General features: G+C 43.9%; 2 protein-coding genes and 1 long non-coding RNA gene across 5 annotated transcripts in view; 1 reads left to right on the top strand and 2 right to left on the bottom strand.

Annotated features, from left to right (window-relative positions):
• Positions 1 to 5: 5 nt before the first annotated feature.
• On the bottom strand, positions 6 to 11,629 carry LOC115198779 (uncharacterized). 3 transcript variants are annotated; one of them, XM_029761064.1, is made up of 30 exons: positions 11,331 to 11,629; positions 11,011 to 11,115; positions 10,463 to 10,909; positions 10,213 to 10,315; positions 8,278 to 8,437; positions 7,952 to 8,194; positions 7,511 to 7,801; positions 7,104 to 7,245; positions 6,783 to 6,977; positions 6,512 to 6,664; positions 6,162 to 6,356; positions 5,949 to 6,062; positions 5,671 to 5,812; positions 5,257 to 5,551; positions 4,753 to 4,829; positions 4,454 to 4,608; positions 4,194 to 4,320; positions 3,455 to 3,586; positions 3,201 to 3,365; positions 2,720 to 3,022; positions 2,558 to 2,614; positions 2,437 to 2,475; positions 2,085 to 2,254; positions 1,784 to 1,979; positions 1,519 to 1,613; positions 1,286 to 1,400; positions 855 to 1,063; positions 659 to 744; positions 477 to 546; positions 6 to 295 (listed from the first exon to the last, which is right to left on the bottom strand). In XM_029761064.1, the coding sequence occupies exons 1-30, from the start codon at positions 11,445 to 11,447 to the stop codon at positions 215 to 217; spliced, it is 4,779 nt and encodes a 1,592-aa protein (XP_029616924.1). In that variant the 5' UTR covers positions 11,448 to 11,629; the 3' UTR covers positions 6 to 214. The 3 variants fall into 3 exon arrangements, with proteins under 3 accessions (XP_029616924.1, XP_029616931.1, XP_029616917.1); XM_029761071.1 differs by having other exon boundaries at positions 855 to 1,066; positions 7,976 to 8,194; positions 11,331 to 11,627; XM_029761057.1 differs by having other exon boundaries at positions 855 to 1,066; positions 11,331 to 11,627.
• Positions 11,630 to 12,029: 400 nt separating this feature from the next.
• Positions 12,030 to 14,651, bottom strand: LOC115198816 (insulin-like growth factor-binding protein complex acid labile subunit). Its single transcript, XM_029761121.1, has 2 exons — positions 14,552 to 14,651; positions 12,030 to 14,211 (listed from the first exon to the last, which is right to left on the bottom strand). Exon 2 carries the CDS (start codon positions 14,204 to 14,206, stop codon positions 12,404 to 12,406), a length of 1,803 nt encoding a protein of 600 aa, XP_029616981.1. The 5' UTR covers positions 14,207 to 14,211; positions 14,552 to 14,651; the 3' UTR covers positions 12,030 to 12,403.
• Positions 14,652 to 16,906: 2,255 nt separating this feature from the next.
• Positions 16,907 to 22,963, top strand: part of LOC115198824 (uncharacterized) — a 166,166-nt gene continuing 160,109 nt past the window's right edge. Inside the window, exon 1 of the long non-coding RNA XR_003879301.1 lies at positions 16,907 to 17,130. This is a non-coding gene — a long non-coding RNA (uncharacterized LOC115198824). The remainder of the gene's footprint in view (positions 17,131 to 22,963) is intronic.

Here is a 22,963-nt window from a genome sequence, read left to right on the forward strand (position 1 = left end):
TGAACCAGCATTTTAAGTATTTATTTTCTTCACATGAAAATACCATTGTTTTTACTTTTTGGGAGGGGGTTACATAAAAAGGTTTCTTACCACAACCAATTCAATATTTTCTTTATACAGTATTGGAATGTATCAAATGGATTATAATCAAAGATTGGTACAGAATTCCAGAAAATAGGTTGGCCTTCTTGGTAATGCTCTATAGCATTAAGGTTCACTCAGATTGCTGTGGTACAATGGCATGATGACTATCAGGAGACAGGACATCAAATAGATAGCACAGAAGCTGCAATGCCTAGAGCCAAAACAGACAAGAGATGTTCTCAGACATGCTTGTTATCAATAGTGCTTTCTTCATAGACATTCACTCACAATCTGTTTTATCGAGGTCACTTGATCCTGTTAACTAAACATAAGGGTCCATTTTGCCATTATTTGGTACTACAACAATGTTTCTGCAGTTAGAACAAGCTTACTTTTTTTTCAGTGCTGGGATAAATCAGCATTTTCCCCACTTCGGCAAGGTTAGACCTCTCTCTGTAAATACTATAGTGCAAAATAAATAAACCATAGCATATTAATCTATGCATTCCATTATGATGCAAAGAAGAAAATGCAAAACACTAACTGGTACATGTTGAGTAGCCCATTTCCTTACCTTTCAAGCATGGAGTCAAAGCAGGTCACAACGTTATCTTTCTGTAGAACAACGATAAGACAAGGGCCCTCGGGTAGAGCACAAATCTAGAGGAGATAGTCAATGTCACAAGCTGAGTGTTACAGTGAGTGACCACTGCATGCTGCTATTGCGCAACTATCAAACTCCTTCTACATGGCAGATACCCACTCCTCACCTTCCCATCCCTCTCAGAGGGTAGCATCAGTGTCTCAGCTATGTGACATCTCTGGGTCTCATCCAGGACAGTCATCCTCCCGGCCACCAGGTGGCAGCCTGTCCTCAGCAGCTGCTCAAGTAGGTCCAGGTGGATGGGGGCTGGGCCCAGTACACTGTTGGGCAGCAGCAGGCAGGTGGTTTGGCAGAGAGCACTGCGGACCAGGAGCCCTGCTGCCACCCACACACAAACAGCCACGTTTACAAAGTTCAACTGCTGTTGATACCGCATCAACTAAACACAACAATAGTTGCCCCAGACCAATCATAGGCAACGTCCCAATAAAAAAGTAAATGATTAAGGGACCTGTTTTGTATCCACATAAAAGTAGTAAATAAGCGATTCAACAACAAAGATTCAGCTAGGCTAAAACATTCAAAACTAGACCTCACCTCCATTCAGTCCAGAAGCCATAAGGTGTGATAAAGATGGCTTGTTCGCAGCAGCAAGAGTGTGGCTCTGTTCACGGGCCAGACAAGCCAAAGGGTCTGAATGTACACTGGGTATCTGTGAACAGTGAGTGACAACAGACACAACATGTGTTTGTTATTAAACACAGGGCATATGAGACGGCTATACATCTAGGAATAGTAAATCATGTCTATTGTAGCACTGTGTGATGTACCTGCTCCTGTCTCATGGTGTTGGTCTCTGTGCAGCATAGGCCCTGAGGGAACAGCCTCTTCACATCCTGAACAGCTCTCTGATAGCTCCTTGATCCTAAAACATAGAATTATATCATTCATCATGAGCTACTAACATTACATCTGAAACATTAAAGCCTTGTTCCAAAGCCAGTCTCAGCCACTCTGTAACTGATTGATCTATGTTGTCTGGCAGGGCCTGGATGGTGGCCCAGTATGGTGCGGGGGCAAGGGCCACTGACTGACCATAGATGCCGCTGTGTAGCTGGTCCGAGCTGTAATAGGCCCTCCAGAGGAATTGGTCCTGACTGCGGGCCTGGGCAGGGTCCTCAGGTCCCAGCACGTCCAATAGCCTCTTCACAGCGTTCTCCCTCTGCAGACACAGAGCCAGGGAAGGCCCAGAGCTCAAGTACTGGACATGGGCTTCTACAGCAGAGGGGTCCTAGAGGAAATCACAAGAGGAAAACTGTGCTAAGCCAATGCATTTAAAACAATGTAACAATCTGTCCACTGGCCTGGTTTAGGTAGGTAGGAATATGTTAGTTGCCTGATGCTCTGCAGCAGACACCAGTGACACAGCTGTGCTATTGTCCAGAACCAGCACATGCAGGCCCACCACAGTGAAGCCACTCCGCTGGACTTTGCTGAGGATTTTCCCCAGAGCATGGCTCCACACTCCAGGCTTGAACAGACACAGTGTGACCAGAGGCTGCGGGCCTGATGGAAACAGATAAGAGTGGCAAACAGGGTGCTTAGATATTTTCAACTTTTGTACATATTTGTAACCATTGTTGAAGTAATCGACTTTGCAAGTAACCAATGTTTAATAAAACATCCTACATTACATCATGCTATTTAAAGGTCAAAGTTCATCCAAATAAACCCGTTTCCAAACTCACCCTGCACCATGCAGTTTAACAATGACTCACAATGGGAACCTGTAAGGAACATTAAACACAAGTCAGAAGGGAGGTGGGTGAGAGAGTCGTTTCAATGTGCTGAAGACCCGGTGACACATACCAGCTACATTAATGCGAGGTGGGGGTAGGAACTTCAGTAATGGGCGCACACTGTGATCTGAAGATGAGAGAAAATCCACATAGATCCAGCTATCCTTGACATGATTACCCCAGATATAGGGTATAGTGAAATAGTACCTAGCTTGCACTGACTAGTTTTTACCAGGGATCATGTCTCCCAGGGAGAAGAAGAGGGATGCTTGTCTGAAGGCCAGTTCAGGAGTGGGAGACAACAGTATGTTCAGATTCCCGGGGTAGTCCCGTGGCAGGAGCCGCCGTAGAGTGGCGAAGGCGTCCACCCTCCTCAGGACACACACCAGGGCAGGGGAGGAGGCCAGGCCCACCAGGCTGCTCTGCCACAGCCGGTCTCCTACCTCGTAGGGGCTCACTTCCCGCGCCTGCTGCCGGGACAATGTGGGCAGCCACTTCAGGGCCAGCAGCTCAAATCCATCCTCCCCGACATTGCCTGATGGAGAAACAGGGTAGAAAGGAGAGAAACGCAGGGCGAGGTTAGGTAGGTGAGGAGTTCAGCGCTACAGCTGAATTGCAAGTACAATATTGGTACTATGAAAAATATTATGCATTTGAAATATATTTAATTACATGGGCTGTGTTGTGGGAATGGTTAATGTGGGGTAAAGTACCTGTTGTGTCCCCTGTCCAGAGCCTGTTTAGCAGGCTCAGGCCCTGACTGATGTCCCTTCCAGCCAGCGTAAGCACCACCACCTGCTCCAGCTCTGGGTTGGATGGACACCTGTGTTTGGACAGCACCACATTGCAGGGGTTGGGTACGGCCCACATTCGCCCACCTGAGAACCAAGCATGAACATAAACTCAATTAGACCAGGAAGCCAAGGAGGGGGTCATTATTGACAGACTGTGTTAACTCTTCCCTTACCAAAGCTATGGAGCAGGCTCTCTCTGTAGGGCAACATGTGAAAGCAGCTGCTTGGGTCCAGCTTTCCTTCATCTGACAGTCTGATGTGGATATATCCCAACAACCTCTGCTTCTCCAACTCTTTCACAAGGGCTGACAAAAAGAGGAATCAGTGTCAATAGACTGAACATTGATGTCACAAGCTCAAATGGGAAGATATGTTCTTTATTCACTGACTGTACAAAACATTAGGAACACCTACACTTTCCATGACATAGACTGACCAGGTGAATCCAGGTGAAAGCTATGATCCCTTATTGATGTCACCTGTTAAATCTACTTCAATCAGTGTAGATGAAGGTGTATGTGTGCCATTCAGAGGGTGAATAGGCAAGACAGAATATTTAAGTTCCTTTGAACAGGGTATGGTAGTAGGTGCCAGGCTTGAGTGTCAAGAACTGCAACGCTGCTGGGTTTTTCACACTCAACAGTTTCCCGTGTGTATCAATGGTCCACCATCCAAAGGATGTCCAGGCAACTTGACACAACTGTGGGAAGCATTGGCGTAAACATCGGCCAGCATCCCTGTGGAACGCTTTCAACGCCTTGTAGTCCATGCCCCAACGAATTGAGGCTGTTCTGAGGGCAAAAGGGCGTGCAACTCAATACTAGGAAGGTGTTCCTAATGTTTTATACACTCAGTGTACTTTTGAGGTGATAGAAGCAGAGATATTAGGTATTACAGGGTTACGTGCTATACCTGCAGGCAGGCTGGCACAGTGACGCAGGCCACTCTCTCTCCTCAGAAGTAAGACCAGGCAGTGGGAAGACAGCTCAACCTTCTTCTCATCCACAGTAACAGTGGGCAGACTGCAGAACACTGACACCTTGTCAAAAAGAAAGACAAGTTTTTAAGGGCATAGTCAACACTGATCTCGCCAGCTCCTCTCAGGCGCTTTGCTGTCAATTCAGTGTGGTGTGACTGATCTGGAGACAGTGTGGTGGAGGTGGGGCCGTTACCTGCTGACCGGTGAGTCCGAGTGCCTGGGTTCGTTTGGTGGGGAGCTGCAGCCTCTGGACCCCCCTCAGACTGAACCCTCTGCCCTCACACACAGACAGAACCTGGCTGTAGCAGCATGGCGCCACCGCTGGAGACACTATCAAGAACACGTCCACTATGAGGTGGGAAGGGAAGAGTCAGATCCACAGTAAGACATTTTGAAACTTCTTGGGATCTACTTGGGATCTAGACTAGAGTAAAGCATTAAGCCATAACTCTGACATTGTTTACCTCAAGTGGGTACTTGTTTCTGAGTTACCTTTAACAGTAGCACACAGGGTGGTAGAGGACCTGGTTAAAAACAAGGGGCTGCTTCCCTCTCCACCAGGGGCAGAGCTGAGAGTGTTGGAAGAAAATCATGTTTTTTGTGAAATACTTTGACTACTGTTTGTGTTTTGTGTTTTGTGTGTGTGTGTGTGTGTGTGTGTGTGTGTGTGTGTGTGTGTGTGTGTGTGTGTGTGTGTATGTATATATATATATATAGCCCAAGAAGATGAAAACAAATGTATCAATCAATGTTTACTGAGTAAACCTTCAGTCTCTTGACCTTCCATCTACTCATGATGATTAATGATGCTGTTTTTTAAATTGCTTGTTGTTTTGTTGCTTTTGCTTTACAACGCTTTGAGATTCTTTATGTAAGGTATAGCGCTATAAAAGTTCAATAAATTATTATTATTAGTAGTAATGTGTTTGTTTTTCTATTTGTAATGTTTGAGTGATGGTTGTGAGACATCATGATGGCTATGGACTACAAACACACCTGTCAGTTGGAGCCTGGTCAGGGTTCTGGGAATTATTTCCTGGAACTCTCCCTGCGAACCACGTGACCAGTTCCCTGTGCACACTGCTGGCCAGGCGTGGGGAATAGAAGAGCGGCAAGTTCTTGCTGCTGTAGTGCAGGGCGTTGATGGATGCCGGGTCTGTCTTCCTAGCCAGCAGGGGGTCTGAAGGGCCTGTTACATCCTGCCACACGGTGCGGGCGTGAGGCCCTCGGACAGCCAGGGCAAGGACGGGCTGATCGGCCCCATCATCTCCCTCCCCGTAGGATACCCTGCCTGAATCAGAGACAGACGTACTATAACTTACTGAATCATTCCAGTCTAGGCCACTGAAGATCTGCAGACTAGATAAGAATATAACAGAATAGAAGTTTATTAGTTGATAAACGTTTTACCGGCGCTGTTGGTCAGAAGGCCAGGAGGGTAAAGGAGGCGGAGGCCACACACATCCAGGCCTGAGTTGTGGAGAAGCTGGAGGGTGTGGTGAACCACCAAGGGATGCAGGAACAAAGACGTGTATCCCAGAGCAACAGCTACCTGTGAGGAGAAGAAGGAAAAAAAACTGTATGGTTGATTTCCTCATCTTATACCAACAGTCATGACCATGGGGTATTAACACTGAGGTTAGACGATACCAAGGAGCTTTGGAACAGCTGAGACAGGATGTTCTTACCTCTGTGTGTAGCAGCTGAGTGCACATGGTCTCAGGCCTCTGACAGCTGACTTCCTGAGTCTCAACAGTCTGCCAATAGAAGCCTGGGTTCAGACCAAAGGTCCTCTTCACAGCCTGAGACACAGGGCAAATTATACAGCACATTACAGGGAACAGATCCACATCATCAAGTCAATCTCAGATTCTAAGCATTCACCTGTACCTACTACCTACCATTGTGTCTGAGTTGACAGAGATAAAGCTGTCCAGGCAGGAGGCAGGTATGTGGACGGTTGGGGGATAGGCCTGTTGGTCTAATAAGCTCCTGAGCTGCGGCAGCCAATGGGTGATGGCTCTGAGGGAGGTCTGAGAGAGGAACCTGCAGACACGCTGCTGGAACACACTATGACCCTTATCCACACCCCGTTTCTATGAAGAAGAAAAAGGAAAATCACTTAACTGCAGAAAAGGTGATGGAGGAACAGAGGAAATGTTTGGGTGCATTCACATAGAATTGGGAATTAGAATACTACCACTACTAATAATAAGTCATTTAAAAGGATCTCCATGTTCATTCCTCTCACCCGGGGTTTTTGGACAAGTTGTAGGCTCTCTCCGTGGGACACAGCACAGATGTGTAGAGCCAGTCCATCCTCTGTCCACAGCTGCTGTAGGCCAGCCACCCAAAAAGGTACAGCAGCCCTGTCATCACTACCTTGAGGGCCTGGTGCTCCAACCTAAAACACACAAGTTTGAGGCCTCAGTAAGACATGGACTCCATCTCAAACAGAGTAAAAATAATCAGATGATCTCAGTTGAATGACGTTGTCAAGAACTAGTCAAATAAATACTCACCAAAGACAGAAACCAAGCAACCAGAGCATTGTATATATGGGATTTGGTTGTGGCTGACTCCACTGTTGGTGCTTTCCAATGATGACTGCTGCTGGCTACCAGGCCTGGACTGGAGAGGCATACAGTCAGCAGCAAGCACCCCTTATCCTCCATATCAGCAGGCAGAGTATTAACTGACTGTAGGTGAGAGGCCTCCTGAAAAAAAAGAACGAAAAAGATTATATATGTAGGGGTAACGCTGAGGGAATGACAATGACAAAGAAGACTGAGTGGAGAGCTATTGAATTGTGAGCACTGAGTCTCTGTTCCAGATGAACTTACAGCGTCATAAAGAACATCAGTCTTCTCAGCGGCAGGTTCCCTGTCTCCGGCAGACCTTGTTGGTCTAAAGCTTTCCAGCTGTTTCTGGAGCTGTTGCTGGCGCTGTGCTCTCTGTTTCTGTTGCTCTCTCTGCTCTCGGTCACTGACAGGTCACAAAACAGGTGTTCAGCCACCAGTGGAGGCTGCTGAGGGGAGGACGGCTCATAATAATGTCTGGAACGGAGCGAATGGAATGGCATCAAACCATGTGTTTGATGTACAGTATTTGATACTATTCCACTCCAGCCTTTAGCACGAGCCCGTCCTCCCAAATTAAGGTGCCACCAACCTCCTGTGTGAGCCACTGTGACTAAGATTCAAGATACAGTATATGATACAAAGTCCCCTAAAATGAACATGTTATCTACCTTTGTTTCTTTGGCTGCCCGGTAGTAGCACTCTGCTGAATAGCAGGTGTTCTCTCAACTGGCGGCCTGTTTTGGTCACGCTTCATTGTGGGAGATGTGGTTTGGTTGTCCACCTCTGGAAGCAGAGATGTTATCTCATTGTTAGCCTCAGGCAGCTTGTCCTTCAAGGCCACTCTTCTGGGGGTTCTGCATGTCGAATCTGCTGGAACTGGATCTTTCCTGTCCGCCTCTCTCCTGTTTCTGTTCGCCTCGCGTAACATTCTGAGTAACAGGCTCTTTCCAGTTACTTCCCTGGGAGAAGAAAAAGAAAAAACAGTAACTCAGGAAGGAGTAAAACTGAATACATAGTTCACAGACACAGAGCCATTATAGTACTGTATATTTACAAACCTATGTCATAATGTTTAGAGCTTTACAATGGGTCAGTTATTCAATATTTACTCTTTTCCATTCAGTAAACCAGACCGTATATTACTGTCTGTTTTCTCATCAGATTGGTTTTCGTCGTGCAGGTTGGGGTTGGTCAGTTTCATGGTTTGTGATGAAGTGCTGTTACATGGTCTGGTTGTGTTCGTGGGAGGCTCAGGGTTACGTAAATCAATATAAACGGTGGGCGCTTCCTGGCGGCTTGGCTGCAACTCAAATGCCATCCTTTTGAAAGACTTTCTCCATCCACCATTTTGTCTGCAGTAAACAAAACGTTCATGTTAATTAATTACATTATTCAGAATCATGTGAAACCCACACAAATTGATCATATATTTTACCTGAAATTGGTAGGATGTTGGACAGGTGCTTTCTGAGGCACACCAGAAGTTTTATCTGGCGCAGTTTCTCTTTCCTCTTCAGCATCTCCACTTGACTGTGTCCTACAGAAAGCAGCCAGCCTCTCCAATATAGTATCCTGTGACCTTACATTGTCTCCATCTGTGACCAAATTGAGAATGAATTGATTACATCATTATGATAATAGCATTGAGTGTGAATGACATGCTAGGTGCACACTGGTTACTCTACATCTACTAGTTGTTCAGCAGTAGCTATACAGTTGAAGTCGGAAGTTTACATACACCTTAGCCAAATACATTGAAATTCAGTTTTTCCCAATTCCTGACATTTAATCCTAGTAAAAATTCCCTGTCTTAGGTCAGTTAGGATCACCACTTTATTTAAAAATGTGAAATGTCAGAATAATAGTAGAGAGATTTATTTCAGCTTTTATTTCTTTCATCACATTCCCAGTGGGTCAGAAGTTAACATATACTCAATTAGTACTTGGTAGCATTGCCTTTAAATTGTTTAACTTGGGTCAAACGTTTTGGGTAGCCTTCCACAAGCTTCCCACAATAAGTTGGGGTGAATTTTGGCCAATTCCTCCTGACAGAGCTGGTGTAACGGAGTCAGGTTTGTAGGCCTCCTTGCTCGCACACGCTTTTTCAGTTCTGCCCACAAATTTTCTATAGGATTGAGGTCAGGGCTTTGTGATGGCCACTCCAATACCTTGACTTTGTTGTCCTTAAGCCATTTTGCCACAACTTTGGAAGTATGCTTGGGGTCATTGTCCATTTGGATGACCCTTTTGCGAGCAAGCTTTAACTTCCTGACTGATGTCTTGAGATGTTGCTTCAATATATCCACATAATTTTCCATCCTCATGATGCCATCTATTTTGTGAAGTGCACCAGGCCCTCCTGCAGCAAAGCACCCCCACAACATGGTGCTTCACGGTTGGGATGGCGTTCTTCGGCTTGCAAGCCTCCCCCTTTTTCCTCCAAACATAACGATGGTCATTATGGCCAAACAGTTCTATTTTTGTTTCATCAGACCAGTGGAAATTTCTCCAAAAAGTACAATCTTTGTCCCCATGTGCAGTTGCAAACCGTAGTCTGGCTTTTTTTTTGGCGGTTTGGGAGCAGTGGCTTCTTCCTTGCTGAGCAGCCTTTCAGGTTATGTCGATATAGGCCTCGTTTTACTGTGGATATAGATACGTTTGTACCTGTTTCCTCCAGCATCTTCACAAGGTCCTTTGCTGTTGTCCTGGGATTGATTTGCACTTTTCGCACAAAAGTATGTTCATCTCTAGGAGACAGAACGCGTCTCCTTCCTGAGCGGTATGATGGCTGCGTGGTCCCATGGTGTTTATACTTGCGTACTATTGTTGGTACAGATGAACGTGGTACCTTCAGGCGTTTGGAAATTGCTCCAAAGGATGAACCAGACTTGTGGAGGTCTACAATTTTTTTTCTGAGGTTATGGCTGATTTCTTTTGACTTTCCCATGATGTCAAGCAAAGAGGTACTGAGTTTCAAGGTTGGCCTTGAAATACATCCACAAGTACACCTCCAATTGACTCAAATGATGTCAATTAGCCTATCAGAAGCTTCTAAAGCCATGACATCATTTTCTGGAATTTCTCAAGCTGTTTAAATGCACAGTCAACTTAGTGTATGTAAACTTCTGACCCACTGGAATTGTGATACAGTGAATTATAAGTGAAATAATTTGTCTGTAAACAATTGTTGGAAAAATTACTTGTGTCATGCACAAAGTAGATGTCCTAACCGACTTGCCAAAACTACAGTTTGTTAACAAGAAATTTGTGGAGTGGTTGACAAACGAGTTTTAATGACTCCAACCTAAGTGTATGTAAACTTCCAACTTCAACTGTATCAGTGATACCTTAGAGTTACCCTATTGTCTACCTGGTTGTATTTCCATAGGTTCGTCAGACACACTGCCTCCTAAAAAGAGTCTATTTGTTTGAAGAGTCAGAAGAATCTGGTCCAGATCCCAGTGCTCCAGTGGCTGGTAAAAACACAAAGGTACTGATTTGTAGGACATAACACTTCATCAGTATCTATCTAACTGCAGAATAAAAATGACCAGAGGTCAACAAATACATTAGTTATTATGTAGTACCTTCTCAATTTATAACAGGAAACTTAAACTCACCTCAAAAGACAAAACAGTTTGACTATTTTGTAGTGGCTTTTTCATAGAGCCATTTGGTTCAGTTCTCTGTGTCTTTCTCAAAGCATTGGGTGATTCCAATGTGTTTTCTTCACAAGCTGTGTTATGTGAAGGGTGTGGCGATGTGGACTCAGTTGTTTTTTGTCTGTTTAGTGTGCCATGGCTGTGGTGCGCTGAGGTGTCCCCTTTCATCTCCACAGGAACGTTGCTGCATGGATGGCCTCCTGCCCAAGCTGCATTTCTAATAGAGTCATGGCTGCATATCTCATTTACCTTATTACCTATGGGACTGAGCTCCTGGAGTGTGCCCTGTTGGGCTAAATCAGTGGCTTGATAAACTCCATGGGGTTCAGTTCTAGCCTCTCTATGAGGGCAAAAGGTTTCCTCTGTCAAACACAGTTGTGGCTGTGCCATAGATATTAGAAGCTCCTGTTTGGGATACACACAGATACACACACAGTAACCTTGTTAATAAGAACTCGTCACCAATTGGTGTACACTTGCTCGGCTAGCTAGCTACTTCACGTTACCTCTATTTCAGAGTCCTCCAATGACAGACACTCTAGGCCCTCTATGTGTTTAGGAAGAAGGGCTACTGGTCGGCGAAAGATGGATATGTCTTCTTCATTTTCAGACTGGAGAGTAAGATTAGACACATTTCAGCTAACGGTTGATACATTTATCTAGATTTACTGTGGCAAACACAATTCAAACTCTTGTAGAACAGCAAGTAAGTAGCAAAGTCCATACGAATTAAGGGTTTTTCATAGGGCTAGCTAGCTAACGTTGTCTTACTGCTGCACTTGTTGTTAGCTAGCTAACGTTAGCTAAGTGCAGTAATCAAACTCACTGATGAAGAATCCGAATCAATGGACGGAATATGGGGTTTGAAGCTGTCAAAAAGAGCATTCCAACGCGTTGAAGGATCCGTGTCCATATTGACATAAACTAATGCATCTATAATCATCAAGATAGACCACTCTTATGTGAAAGCAGTAGCAGTCAGCTACACTAAGTTAGCGAAAGTTAAATAGCTGCTAACAACAACTAGCAAACTGTTGGTTGCCATAACAACTGAACTACGAGAGGGAGGAGCACGTGTTGCAGTGTAGATGAGATGGGGGCCTGGGGATAGATGGTCAACATGATCATGTCAACATCTGTGATGCGACTGCGAGTTAAGTAATGTATGAACCGTTCAAGTTCAGCGGTCTATGAATCCTGCAGTCAAAGCTGTATTGGACATGTGCTGCTGTAAAATTGCTCCTGCCCACTTCTTCAAAATGAAAACGTTATAGTGTCGTTATATGTAGGCCCTGAAGGTTTACTTCTCCCTCTGCTTAGAGTTCTGGACCACTATGGTACAGGAGGAAGTGTTTGCCTTGTGTACACACATGGTCCATCTGGCCCCTCAATAGCTGGGCCTCTGCACCTTTAATTGGTAAAGACTGCTATTGTTTACCTAGGGCCTATATCTATATTTGGTTGTGTGACCAATTCCTTGTTGAGCAAATCTGTCTCTTAAAATATTTATTCAGAGCACAAAAACAAACATGACTTGTGTTTATTCAAAGGAGGAGTTTAATAGTCACCCATTCAAAAGTGGACTGCTTTGAAACATATCCTAAAAGCTAAATGTACTGTACACTGTGTATTCTAGTAGGCTTACTTGCAATTTTTTTGTGCAATGATTTAATGAACATTTCATGAAATATGAAACTAACTAAAAGTGTATGATGCAAAAGCTACATACTTGCAACATGTAGGGCCTAATTACCACAGTAGCAAAAATATTTTGTTACATTACATATTTTGAGAAATAGTTAATATAGGCTAAATCATTGAATGTACAGGGAAAATTGTAGGCTAATAACAATTATTTTGAAATTATTGTCTTCCAAATGTCTGGCGTCTTTGACCCCTTCAGCAGTTGTTGAAATGTTCGTTGCTGATATCCCTCAGGTCATGGCCAACCAAGCCTGGAGGACTGTTGCATGTTATATTGTTGTAGATGGTGACAATAGTGTGGGGTTCCTCTCCCTCAGCCAGGGTTTCCACTTGCCGAGGCACCGTCTGTGGTCTCCTCAAGCTGTAGTCTCTAAGGGGAAGGACACTGCAGTCACAATTCCAACGGTTCCCTGTCAGCCACAGTTGGTGTAGGGTGTCTGGGATATCTGGTGGAATGCTGCTAAGAGCGTTATCTTTCAGGTTTAGATAGCGTAGCCTAGGCAGCAGCTGCATGGTACCATTGTGCAGGATCTCCAGCCTGTTAGCTGAGAGGTCCAGCCACGAGAGATGCTTCAAGGGCATGAGGGCCTCAGAGGGAAGTTGACGGAACAGGTTGCTGGACAGCAGCAGATAATCCAGGTTCTTCAGGCCGTAGAAGGTGTGGGAGGTTAGGAACTCGAGCTTGTTGAATCTCAGGTCTAGTTGTTGTAGGCCCAAGAGTTCCACGAAGCTCTGGCGCTCCACCACAGAGATGTTGTTGTTTTGAAGGAAAAGCCGTCGCAGACCCGATAGTCCAATGAAAGCTTGGGTCGTGACCCTGGTCAGACAGCCCTTATCCAGGTGAAGACTGTGGAGCTTGGAGAGACCTTTGAACACTTGGTCTGGAAGACTGCGGAAACAGCTGCCAGACAGGTTAATGACAGCCAGGTGAGAGAGGCCCATGAAGGTGCCCATCCGGGCCTCCTGCACCTGGTTGTGCTCCAGCTCCAGAACCTCCAGGTGCCCAAGCCCCTCAAAGATCCTGTCCCCCAAGGCCTGGATCCGGTTGTAGCTCAGACGCAGTTCTTCAAGATACTGCAAGTCACGGAAAGTCCTGGGCCTTAGTCCACTGATGGAGTTGTTGGAGAGCCGCAGCACATGGAGGCTGTGAAGACCAAGGAAAGTCTCATCGTGGAGCACTGATAGTTTATTGTTTGTGAGATCCAGCCATCTGAGGGACTTCATACCCACAAAGGCTCTGGGTACCACCGTCACTATCTGATTCTGAGCCAGGTAAAGCTTTTGCAGTTTGGGGAGCTTCATAAACACATTAGCCTTAATGACCTTCAGGTAATTTCCGGTGAGGTCCAACTCCTTCAGCTCGGTAAGACCTTGGAAGAGTTGTGGCTGTAAGTAAGCCAGCCTATTCCCAGCCAGAACCAGCTCCCTCAGGCCATGCAGGTCATGGAACCCAGTCTCAGGCAACACTGCTAATGAGTTCCACCCCAAGTTGAGAAGCCACATATGTGGGAGGCCAGCAAACAACTTCTCCTCAATGCGGGACAGTTGGTTGTTATGGAGACTAAGCGAGGCGAGGCTAGGCGTGTTCTGGAAGATAGTGCCCGGCAGTGAACGGATGCGGTTGCGCTCCAGGTGGATGTGAGCTAGGGACTTAAGCCCTCTGAACACCTGGGAGTCAAGGGACACCAGCTGACCGCTCTGTAGATTCAGAAAATCCAAGTTGCTGAGATCCTTGAAGGCGGTGGCAGGCAGAGTGGTGAACAGGTTTCCATCCAGCCAGAGGGAGCGAGTGGAGACAGGCACGTCAGAGGGGGCCTGGGTGTAGTTGCGTGCGCTGCAGTAGACATTGAGCTCTAGACTGTAGTCGTCATGCAGACAGGTGCAGCCCTTGGAACAAGGAATGGGCTCCTCAGTAGGTTTCTCTCCCCCTGTGTCAGGGTCTGGCACCACCAGCGACGTCCCCAGTACCCATAACACCAGTAGCACAATGGTGTGCATAACAGCTGGGGGTAGAGAGCAGAGGAAGTAAGCTCAATGTCGGTGCTCCTAATCTAAAACTACTTAATAAGCTTATTCTCTTTGTAATTAACATGTATTTTCTCACATTTTAAGTCCTCCCTGAAAGCCAATCAATTAACATATGTACTCAGATTTTACGTGAACCAATTTAAGATCAATAGTATAGGCAATGCCTAGGCCTATTTCCAATATTATTATATATATATTTTTTACTGCAAACATTCATTACTAACATATGCAAAGCTACTATAAAGTGTACATTCATTTCTGTTATGTGTCATTTTAAAATATGAAAGTTCAATGAATCAGAATAGTTTACCTTACCTTATATTTCAGCGATTTTGACTGAGGTAGACCGACAGACAGCCACCCACTAAACGAAGGACGTGTGTATTTGTGTTTGGAACGGAAAACCTGCCTAGTCTTTCTAGAAAAAGTCAGACCCACTGAACTCTCAGAATTAACCTGTTCATACCCTATGACCAGCATCATCATCAGTCTTTCAATGAGACTATGGTCTTATCTCTCTCAAATATATTTTTTATACGTATACAAACCTATCAGTATCTTTAAGTACATTTTGAGTGAACATTCTTAACTATTTGATGTTCAAGAATTTAATAAACAAAATGCATTTTTTTCCCATGACCTCAGTTACCTCTTATCTCTCTATTGGTTCTTAGTTTTAAATTCAGATTTGTCATACTACATAACATCATTAATACCCCTAAAATTCATATTATATGAATGTATACTGTACATATGGTCTGGTGGTCTGACTTTCAAGTAGCCTTTTGCTGTTTACTAAAGCCAGGGTCCTTTCTCTGAGTACATTTACTGTAGATTCTGAGTGATACAGACAGCATGGCTGAGAGATAAGACAAACCTGGTGCAATAAACCTGTGCTGGCTGAAAAGTAGCAATGGCATTTTGAAATGTACAGTTGAAGTCGGAAGTTTACATACACCTTAGTCAACTGCATTTAAACTCAGTTTTTCACAATTCCTGACATTTAATCCTAGTAAAAATTCCCTGTCTTAGGTCAGTTAGGATCACCACTTTATTTTAAGAATGTGAAATGTCAGAATAATAGTAGAGAGAATGATTTATTTCAGCTTTTATTTCTTTCATCACATTCCCAGTGGGTCAGAAGTTTACATACACTCAATTAGTATTTGGTAGCATTGCCTTTAAATTGTTTAACTTGGGTCAAACATTTCGGGTAGCCTTCCACAAGCTTCCCACAATAAGTTGGGTGAATTTTGGCCAATTCCTCCTGACAGAGCTGGTGTAACTGAGTCAGGTTTGTAGGCCTCCTTGCTCGCACACGCTTTTTCAGTTCTGCCCATACATTTTCTATAGGATTGAGGTCAGGGCTTTGTAATGGCCACTCCAATACCTTGACTTTGTTGTCCTTAAGCCACTTTGTCACAACTTTGGAAGTATGCTTGGGGTCATTGTTCATTTGGAAGATCAATTTGCGAGCAAGCTTTAACTTCCTGACTGATGTCTTGAGATGTTGCTTCAATATATCCACATAATTTTCCATCCTCATGATGCCATCTATTTTGTGAAGTGCACCAGGCCCTCCTGCAGCAAAGCACCCCCACAACATGATACTGCCACCCCCGTGCTTCACGGTTGGGATGGTGTTCTTCGGCTTGCAAGCCTCCCAATTTTTCCTCCAAACATAACGATGGTCATTGGCCAAACAGTTCTATTTTTGTTTCATCAGACGAGAGGACATTTCTCCAAAAAGTACGATCTTTGTCCCCATGTGCAGTTGCAAACCGTAGTCTGGATTTTTTTATGGCAGTTTTGGAGCAGTGGCTTCTTCCTTGCTGAGCGGCATTTCAGATTATGTCAATATAGAACTAGTTAAAACTAGGATATAAATACTTTTGTACCTGTTTCCTCCAGCATCTTCACAGGGTCCTTTGCTGTTGTTCTGGGATTGATTTGCACTTTTCGCACCAAAGTACGTTCATCTCTAGGAGACAGAACGCGTCTCCTTCCTGAGCGGTATAACGCTGCGTTGTCCCATGGTGTTTATACTTGCGTACTATTGTTGGTACAGATGAACGTGGTACCTTCAGGCATTTGGAAATTGCTCCAAAGGATGAACCAGACTTGTGGAGGTCTGCAATTTGTCAAGCAAAGAGTTTGAAGGTTGGTCTTGAAATACATCCACAGGTACACCTCCAATTGACTCAGATGATGTCAATTAGCCTATCAGAGGCTTCTAAAGCCATGACATCATTTTCTGGAATTTTCCAAGCTGTTTAAATGCACAGTCAACTTAGTCTATGTAAATTTCTGACCCACTGGAATTGTGATACAGTGAATTATAAGTGAAATAATCTGTCTGTAAACAATTGTTGGAAAAATGACTTGTGTCATGCACAAAGTAGATGTCCTAACCGACTTGCCAAAACTATAGTTTGTTAACAACAAATTTGTGGATTGGTTGAAAAACGAGTTTTAATGACGCCAACCTAAGTGTATGTAAACTTCTGACTTCAACTGTATTACAAAAAGAGATTCAGGTTTGTACTAGCAATGTGCGTAAAAGCTCAGTATCAAGAGTTGTTAGATCTTTTTTTGTCAGAATGATGTCTTGATATCAGTGCACTGTAGCTAATCATTATCCCAGGTATAGGGAAAGGTAGCTTTTTCTTATCTCACAGCACACACATTGACCAGCAAACAGACTCTGATGTTAAACGTGGGTTGACTTTCACTTTATTCTCTTTCTCTGTAGCTTGGTTTCGTGAACTTACTGGACTACCCAGAACCGGACGTGTGCCTAAGGACGTCCAAATTCAATAAAATCGAACAGAAAACGTGATCATTGGCTGGACAATCCTGGACTTTGACAGACTGGCGGATAAGAAAAGACGTGGGTATGTTGTGTAATGCCTTCTCTAATACTGGCAGGCATTAAATGACATTGTTTTGTCACACTGAACATTTTAGTCGCTAGATTATATCCTAAACCTAGACTTAAGTAAATATATCAGGGTTTTAAGACACAAAGTCATAATTTTGACACAGAACTGCCACCTTAGTTCTCTGTTTAGCTCAACAAGTTTCTCCTTTCACATTGCGATTGTTCCATGATAGTGAACAACATGAGACGTGCCTGAAAGGTGCTAGATAGGTAAAGCATCCCTAATATTTAAGCAGTGTTTAATTTTTATAATTGGTGGTGCTATTCACTTCTTTCACCACTAGAGAACACTGCTGCTCTGTTATCTAGGCATATGAGACATGTTGAAGGAATCCGAAAGCTCACTTTCTCTGAAAGAAAAGACCCTTCAGCATACAATCCAGTTATCCCAATCTGTTTGTAGGTGTTTACATGTTTTGAGATGTTGTTTTACTTTGAATTAGTCCAACAAGTTAGCCACCTTACCACATACAATTTGTCATGGCAATGTTTCATTCAAGTTTGATTCAGAACTTCCATTTCTGCTCTAGCAGAGGACGCCCTTGTTTGCTACAGCATGGTGTAAAATTAAAATAATATGGAAGAACATTGTTGAGTTTTATGCTGTTAGAATGATTAATGAGCCATCGAAAAAAAAGATATACCAGCTTATTTACTTATCCTATTTTTAAGAAATGAAGGGAATGGGTCTCATGAAGGAGTGTAAATCCCTGTACCGGAGGGAAATCTGCCATAGTGCGTCTTTAACAATTCCTGCTCCCCAGACAAACACCTCTAATTGGCTCACTCCCCTGCACTCAACCAGCACAAAGGTTCCCTTCCCAGGTCTGTCAGCACCTGGAGAACAGGAGGCTTCATAGTGAGTGACAGAGCCCCAGCTGCAGTGGTAGTGAATGTAGAGCAATGTCTTGGGCTCTGCTGGGAGTCCGTGTTTATATACAGGAGGAATAGATAAACTCCTCAGTCACATAACTAGCAGTAGAAAAGTTGAGAGCTTCCTCAGTGGTGAACAGACCTGAAGGGCACTGTGTCAGTGTGTGTTGGAGGATCCGTGCTGATAGCTACAATACCGCATCTTCCTTATATTTTTGTTATTCCTTCTGCTACTCATGACTGTCTGTCAGAGAATGAATGCCCAGAGGGGCAAGTGCACTCTACTGCCTTCCAAATTCTATCCCAATAGTAGAGAATACTGCCTACCTCCATTAGGCTAACTGTTGTGTAATTGTGCAGCCTGACACTGTTATGATTGCTGGTTATGGTGCAAAGCTATGTTATATTTTACGATAATAGAGAAAATAATATTTTTGCCAGTTGCACAGACTTATTTTTTACAGCTGGCTTATTATACAGATTGTAAGCTCACTAAATACATTATATGTGGGGTTTGTGTATAGTGCAGGGCTGTCGAAGGTAGCCTAATGGCACAGGTACCTTAAGATCACATGCGGCAGCCATATTGTATGAAATCTAGCATGTCGTCTTCCCTGAGATAACATATGCTGCTGGCATATTGGATTCTCCAGATGTAGGGAGCAGATAATAGGTATAATTTCATAAAAGAACATTACCATTCCTCCGGGTACTTTTGCATGAATATTGCAAGAGATGATATCAAACCCAATCCACTGACAAGTGAGAGGGGGCATAGAAGTTTAAAGTCATTTCCTTTCTCTTTATACAGGCTATGTATGTAGAGGGGCTAGAGTCAAGGAATGTGTTGTAAAAATTGGTTTGCAGTAGATTGTAGCCTACAACTACACAGGTAAAGTGGAACAAGCTTATTTCTATTTCACAGTGATGGAACAGTACTGAATAAAAGTTAGGCTAGCGGCTTTGTGTGGAGCCGTGGGAGACATAGGCTAAGAAGAGTTTACCTCAAGGTAATATGAAATAACCATGGAACCTTTTCATTATTTCAGGGATTAATTGTATTATCGTGTTACAAAAAAGTATTTTAATCGACTCAGAACATGAAATAATCCCCTTGAGAGATTTATTATTACTCTCCGAAGACAAGATTCTTCTGCCCTCAAGATAAGACTAATCTTCCCTGAAGATGTAAGATTATTCACTTGAAAAGGATGTTCCTGTAAAATTGAAAATGATGCCCCAACCGGTCTCAAAATGGAGAGAAACTGTCAGAAAGGGCCATGATCTCCATCTGAATCAAAGGTAAAGAATAATGAAGCCGTAGCACAGAAAATACTTTGTAGGAATGAACTAACTTGTATGATTTTAAATGCTTGAATCAGTAAACATGACTTTGACCCACTGGTCTGCTGTTGAGTCCATATCGCACGCCATCTGTTGGGTACATCCCACTAGGCCTATAGGCATTAGATGAAACCTGCAGGCCTCAATCTCAAACAAATGGACTTATTGGCACCAATGTTCCATCTAATGTTTTGGGGCACTGAGCAAAGTTTAGGTCTTGTGAGCGGAAACTTGAACCTTGTGAGAATTTTATGCAAATTCCGGCACTGATGTTCAGTGAACACTGAGGCTGTACCCTTACAGTTTTAGACAGTAGCCAATAGGCTATTGTGTCTATTTGAGCATAATGTAGGCCTACCAACAAAACCAATGGAGCAAATCACATAACATTTTTACATGGAAATAGCTTTTGATTTCTATGATATAGCCTATATTTGGTGTTCAATGCAGGCCTACATTGTATGACACTTTTAATAACGGTTTTACATTCTGAAGGGCTTGACATTGATTTTTTACTAGGGTCTGTTCTGTAACGCCATGGGCCAAATAGGTGACTGTAAATTGCATTGTATTATATGATGCAAGAAACCACTTTACAAAATAACAGGGATTATTATTACCATACAGAGAATTAGACAATGTAGGCTACCTCTCTGCCTATTGGCTTATTTGCAAATTCACCCTGCGTCAAAATACATCACTGCCCTTTAATTAAGACGTAAGCTTTTTGCCTGACTGGCTTTTCAAAGACTACTTGAAATGTAGCCTACATGTTTTGTGCTCTTGTAGGAAGCAGTAACTCCCCAAGGCTGACCTATACTTATCTATAACTGGGCTAACAACTCGCTAACTAGCAAAGAATATCAACAAATGTGCGGCTCTGCGCTCTGATCTGAAAAGGGCATTCACTCGCGACTGATTGAAATACCGCTCGTGGCCTACCCCCGCCAATAGAATTCAACTCCTTTGCGCTCTGGCTCTGCCTCCAACAAAATCAAAGACTACATCTTGCAAAGTTAGATTTGTTTTGTTTTGCTGATATAATGTTGATTCGATCACAGAAAAAAACGTTGATCTATATAGTCTAATCTAATGGGGCGAACTCAGTGAAGTTCAATCTCTTGCGTCTCTGTGCGGCCTGGCATTTCTTCTGCACAGCAGTCCTGGAGGAGGTGCGCGTTCGCGCACACGCGCAGTTTAAAGGGAACATTGATTGGCACTAATTAATTCCATCTAACTGGATGGAGGCAATTTTTCACAATTAATAAGAACAGAGGCTTTCCTTCGTGATACACAATTAAATTGACTCCCGGTTTGTGGTATGAAAACGTCTGACAGAGACCTATCCATTCAAGAGCTCTGAAATGTCCAGCTGTGTGAGCCAAAGCCATTTGAACCATTTGAAACATTAGTGACTGGAATCATGCCATTCAGTCTCATGCTCGGCTTGGGAGGTATATCAGGGTGCGATGAGAATGATTGTGACTACCTATGCTCTCTCGTTCATGATTTCTTTTTGTTGGTACCACGCCAAGCTGATTGCTGATCAGATTAGAAAGGAGATCCACACAACGCAATTGAAATAGGAACCCAATTCATTTGGAAATTGAATTGGTCAAATGTAGCCCACTTTGAATCCATGTAAGCCTTAGCTAATACATTTCTCACATACACTTTCATATCCCTGGATGATTTTTAACCCTTGTCACATGCTGTAACCTGTGCCTCTGGCCATTAGGCAATCTATCAAGCGTTGATAGAGGCATGATTCAGAGAGCAACAAAGAACCCAAATCTGAGGTGTGACCTTTTTACATTGATGCTGATTGGTGTGTGGTCTGTCTGATTGTTAGAGAAAAAAATAAATCTGCCTTTCATATAAGGTTTCAAACCTTCTAAAGGTTTCCAAGGCATTCATTCACCCCAAACCTGTCCACACAATGCAAACTCAACCAATGCATGATGGGAGATAGGCCTATCTCAAATCAAATCAAATGTTATTTGTCACATACACATGGTTAGCAGATGTTAATGCGAGTGTAGCGAAATGCTTGTGCTTCTAGTTCCGACCATGCAGTAATATCTAACAAGTAATCTAACCTAACAATTCCACAACAACTACCTTATACACACACAAGTGTAAAGGAATGAATAAGAATATGTACATGAAAATATATGAATGAGTGATGGCCGAACGGCATAGGCAAGATGCAGTAGATGGTATAGAGTACAGTATATACATATGAGATGATTAATGTAGGGTATGTAAACATTATATAAAGTGGCATTGTTTAAAGGGGTAGTGATACATTTATTACATCAAGATGGCAAGATGCAGTAGATGGTACAGAGTACAGTATATACATATGAGATGAGTAATGTAGGGTATGTAAACATTATATAAATTGGCATTGTTTAAAGTGGCTAGTGATACATTTATTACATACATTTTTCCATTATTAAAGTGGCTAGAGTTGAGTCAGTATGTTGGCAGCAGCCACTCAATGTTAGTGATGGCTGTTTAACAGTCTGATGACCTTGAGATAGAAGATGTTTTTCAGTCTCTCGGTCCCCGCTTTGATGCACCTGTACTGACCTCGCCTTCTGGATGATAGCGGGGTGAACAGGCAGTGTCTCGGGTGGTTGTTGTCCTTGATGATCTTTTTGGCCTTACTGTGACATCGGGTGGTGTAGGTGTCCTGGAGGGCAGGTAGTTTGCCCCCGGTGATGCGTTGTGCAGACCTCACTACCCTCTGGAGAGCCTTACGGTTATGGGCAGAGCAGTTGCCGTACCAGGCGGTGATACAGCCCGACAGGATGCTCTCGATTGTGCATTTCTAAACGTTTGTGAGTGTTTTTGGTGACAAGCCAAATTTCTTTAGCCTCCTGAGGTTGAAGAGGCACTGCTGCGCCTTCTTCACCACGCTGTCTGTGTGGGTGGACCATTTCAGTTTGTCCGTGATGTGTACGCCGAGGAACTTAAAACTTTCCACCCTCTCTACTACTGTTCTGTCGATGTGGATAGGGGGCTGCTCCCTCTGCTGTTTCCTGAAGTCCACGATCATCTCCTTTGTTTTGTTGACATTGAGTGTGAGGTTATTTTCCTGACACCACACTCCGAGGGCCCTCACCTCCTCCCTGTAGGCCGTCTCGTTGTTGTTGGTAATCAAGCCTACCACAGTAGTGTCGTCTGCAAACTTGATGATTGAGTTGGAGGCGTGCATGGCCACGCAGTCATGGGTGAACAGGGAGTACAGGAGAGGGCTGAGAACGCACCCTTGTGGGGTGCGTTCCCAGTGTTGAGGATCAGCGGGGTGGAGATGTTGTTATCTACCCTCACCACCTGGGGGCGGCCTGTCAGAAAGTCCAGGACCCAGTTGCACAGGGCGGGGTCGAGACCCAGGGTCTCGAGCTTAATGACGAGTTTGGAGGGTACTATGGTGTTAAATGCTGAGCTGTAGTCGATGAACAGCATTCTTACATAGGTATTCCTCTTGTCCAGATGGGTTCGGGCAGTGTGCAGTGTAATTGCGAATGCGTCGTCTGTGGACCTATTGGGGCGGTAAGCAA

This window comes from Salmo trutta, chromosome 1, assembly GCF_901001165.1.
Source record: "Salmo trutta chromosome 1, fSalTru1.1, whole genome shotgun sequence".
Lineage (NCBI taxonomy): Eukaryota > Metazoa > Chordata > Actinopteri > Salmoniformes > Salmonidae > Salmo > Salmo trutta.

Excerpts from the sequence above, each read along its gene's own strand:
- LOC115198816 (XM_029761121.1), bottom strand. The coding sequence starts at position 14,206 with ATGCACACCATTGTGCTACTGGTGTTATGGGTACTGGGGACGTCGCTG.
- LOC115198779 (XM_029761057.1), bottom strand. The coding sequence starts at position 11,447 with ATGATTATAGATGCATTAGTTTATGTCAATATGGACACGGATCCTTCA. Across the intron at positions 6,357-6,511 it reads AACTTGTCCAAAAACCCCGG|AAACGGGGTGTGGATAAGGG; the intron begins GTGAGAGGAATG and ends TCTTCTTCATAG. Across the intron at positions 5,813-5,948 it reads CTCAGCTGCTACACACAGAG|GTAGCTGTTGCTCTGGGATA; the intron begins GTAAGAACATCC and ends TTCTCCTCACAG.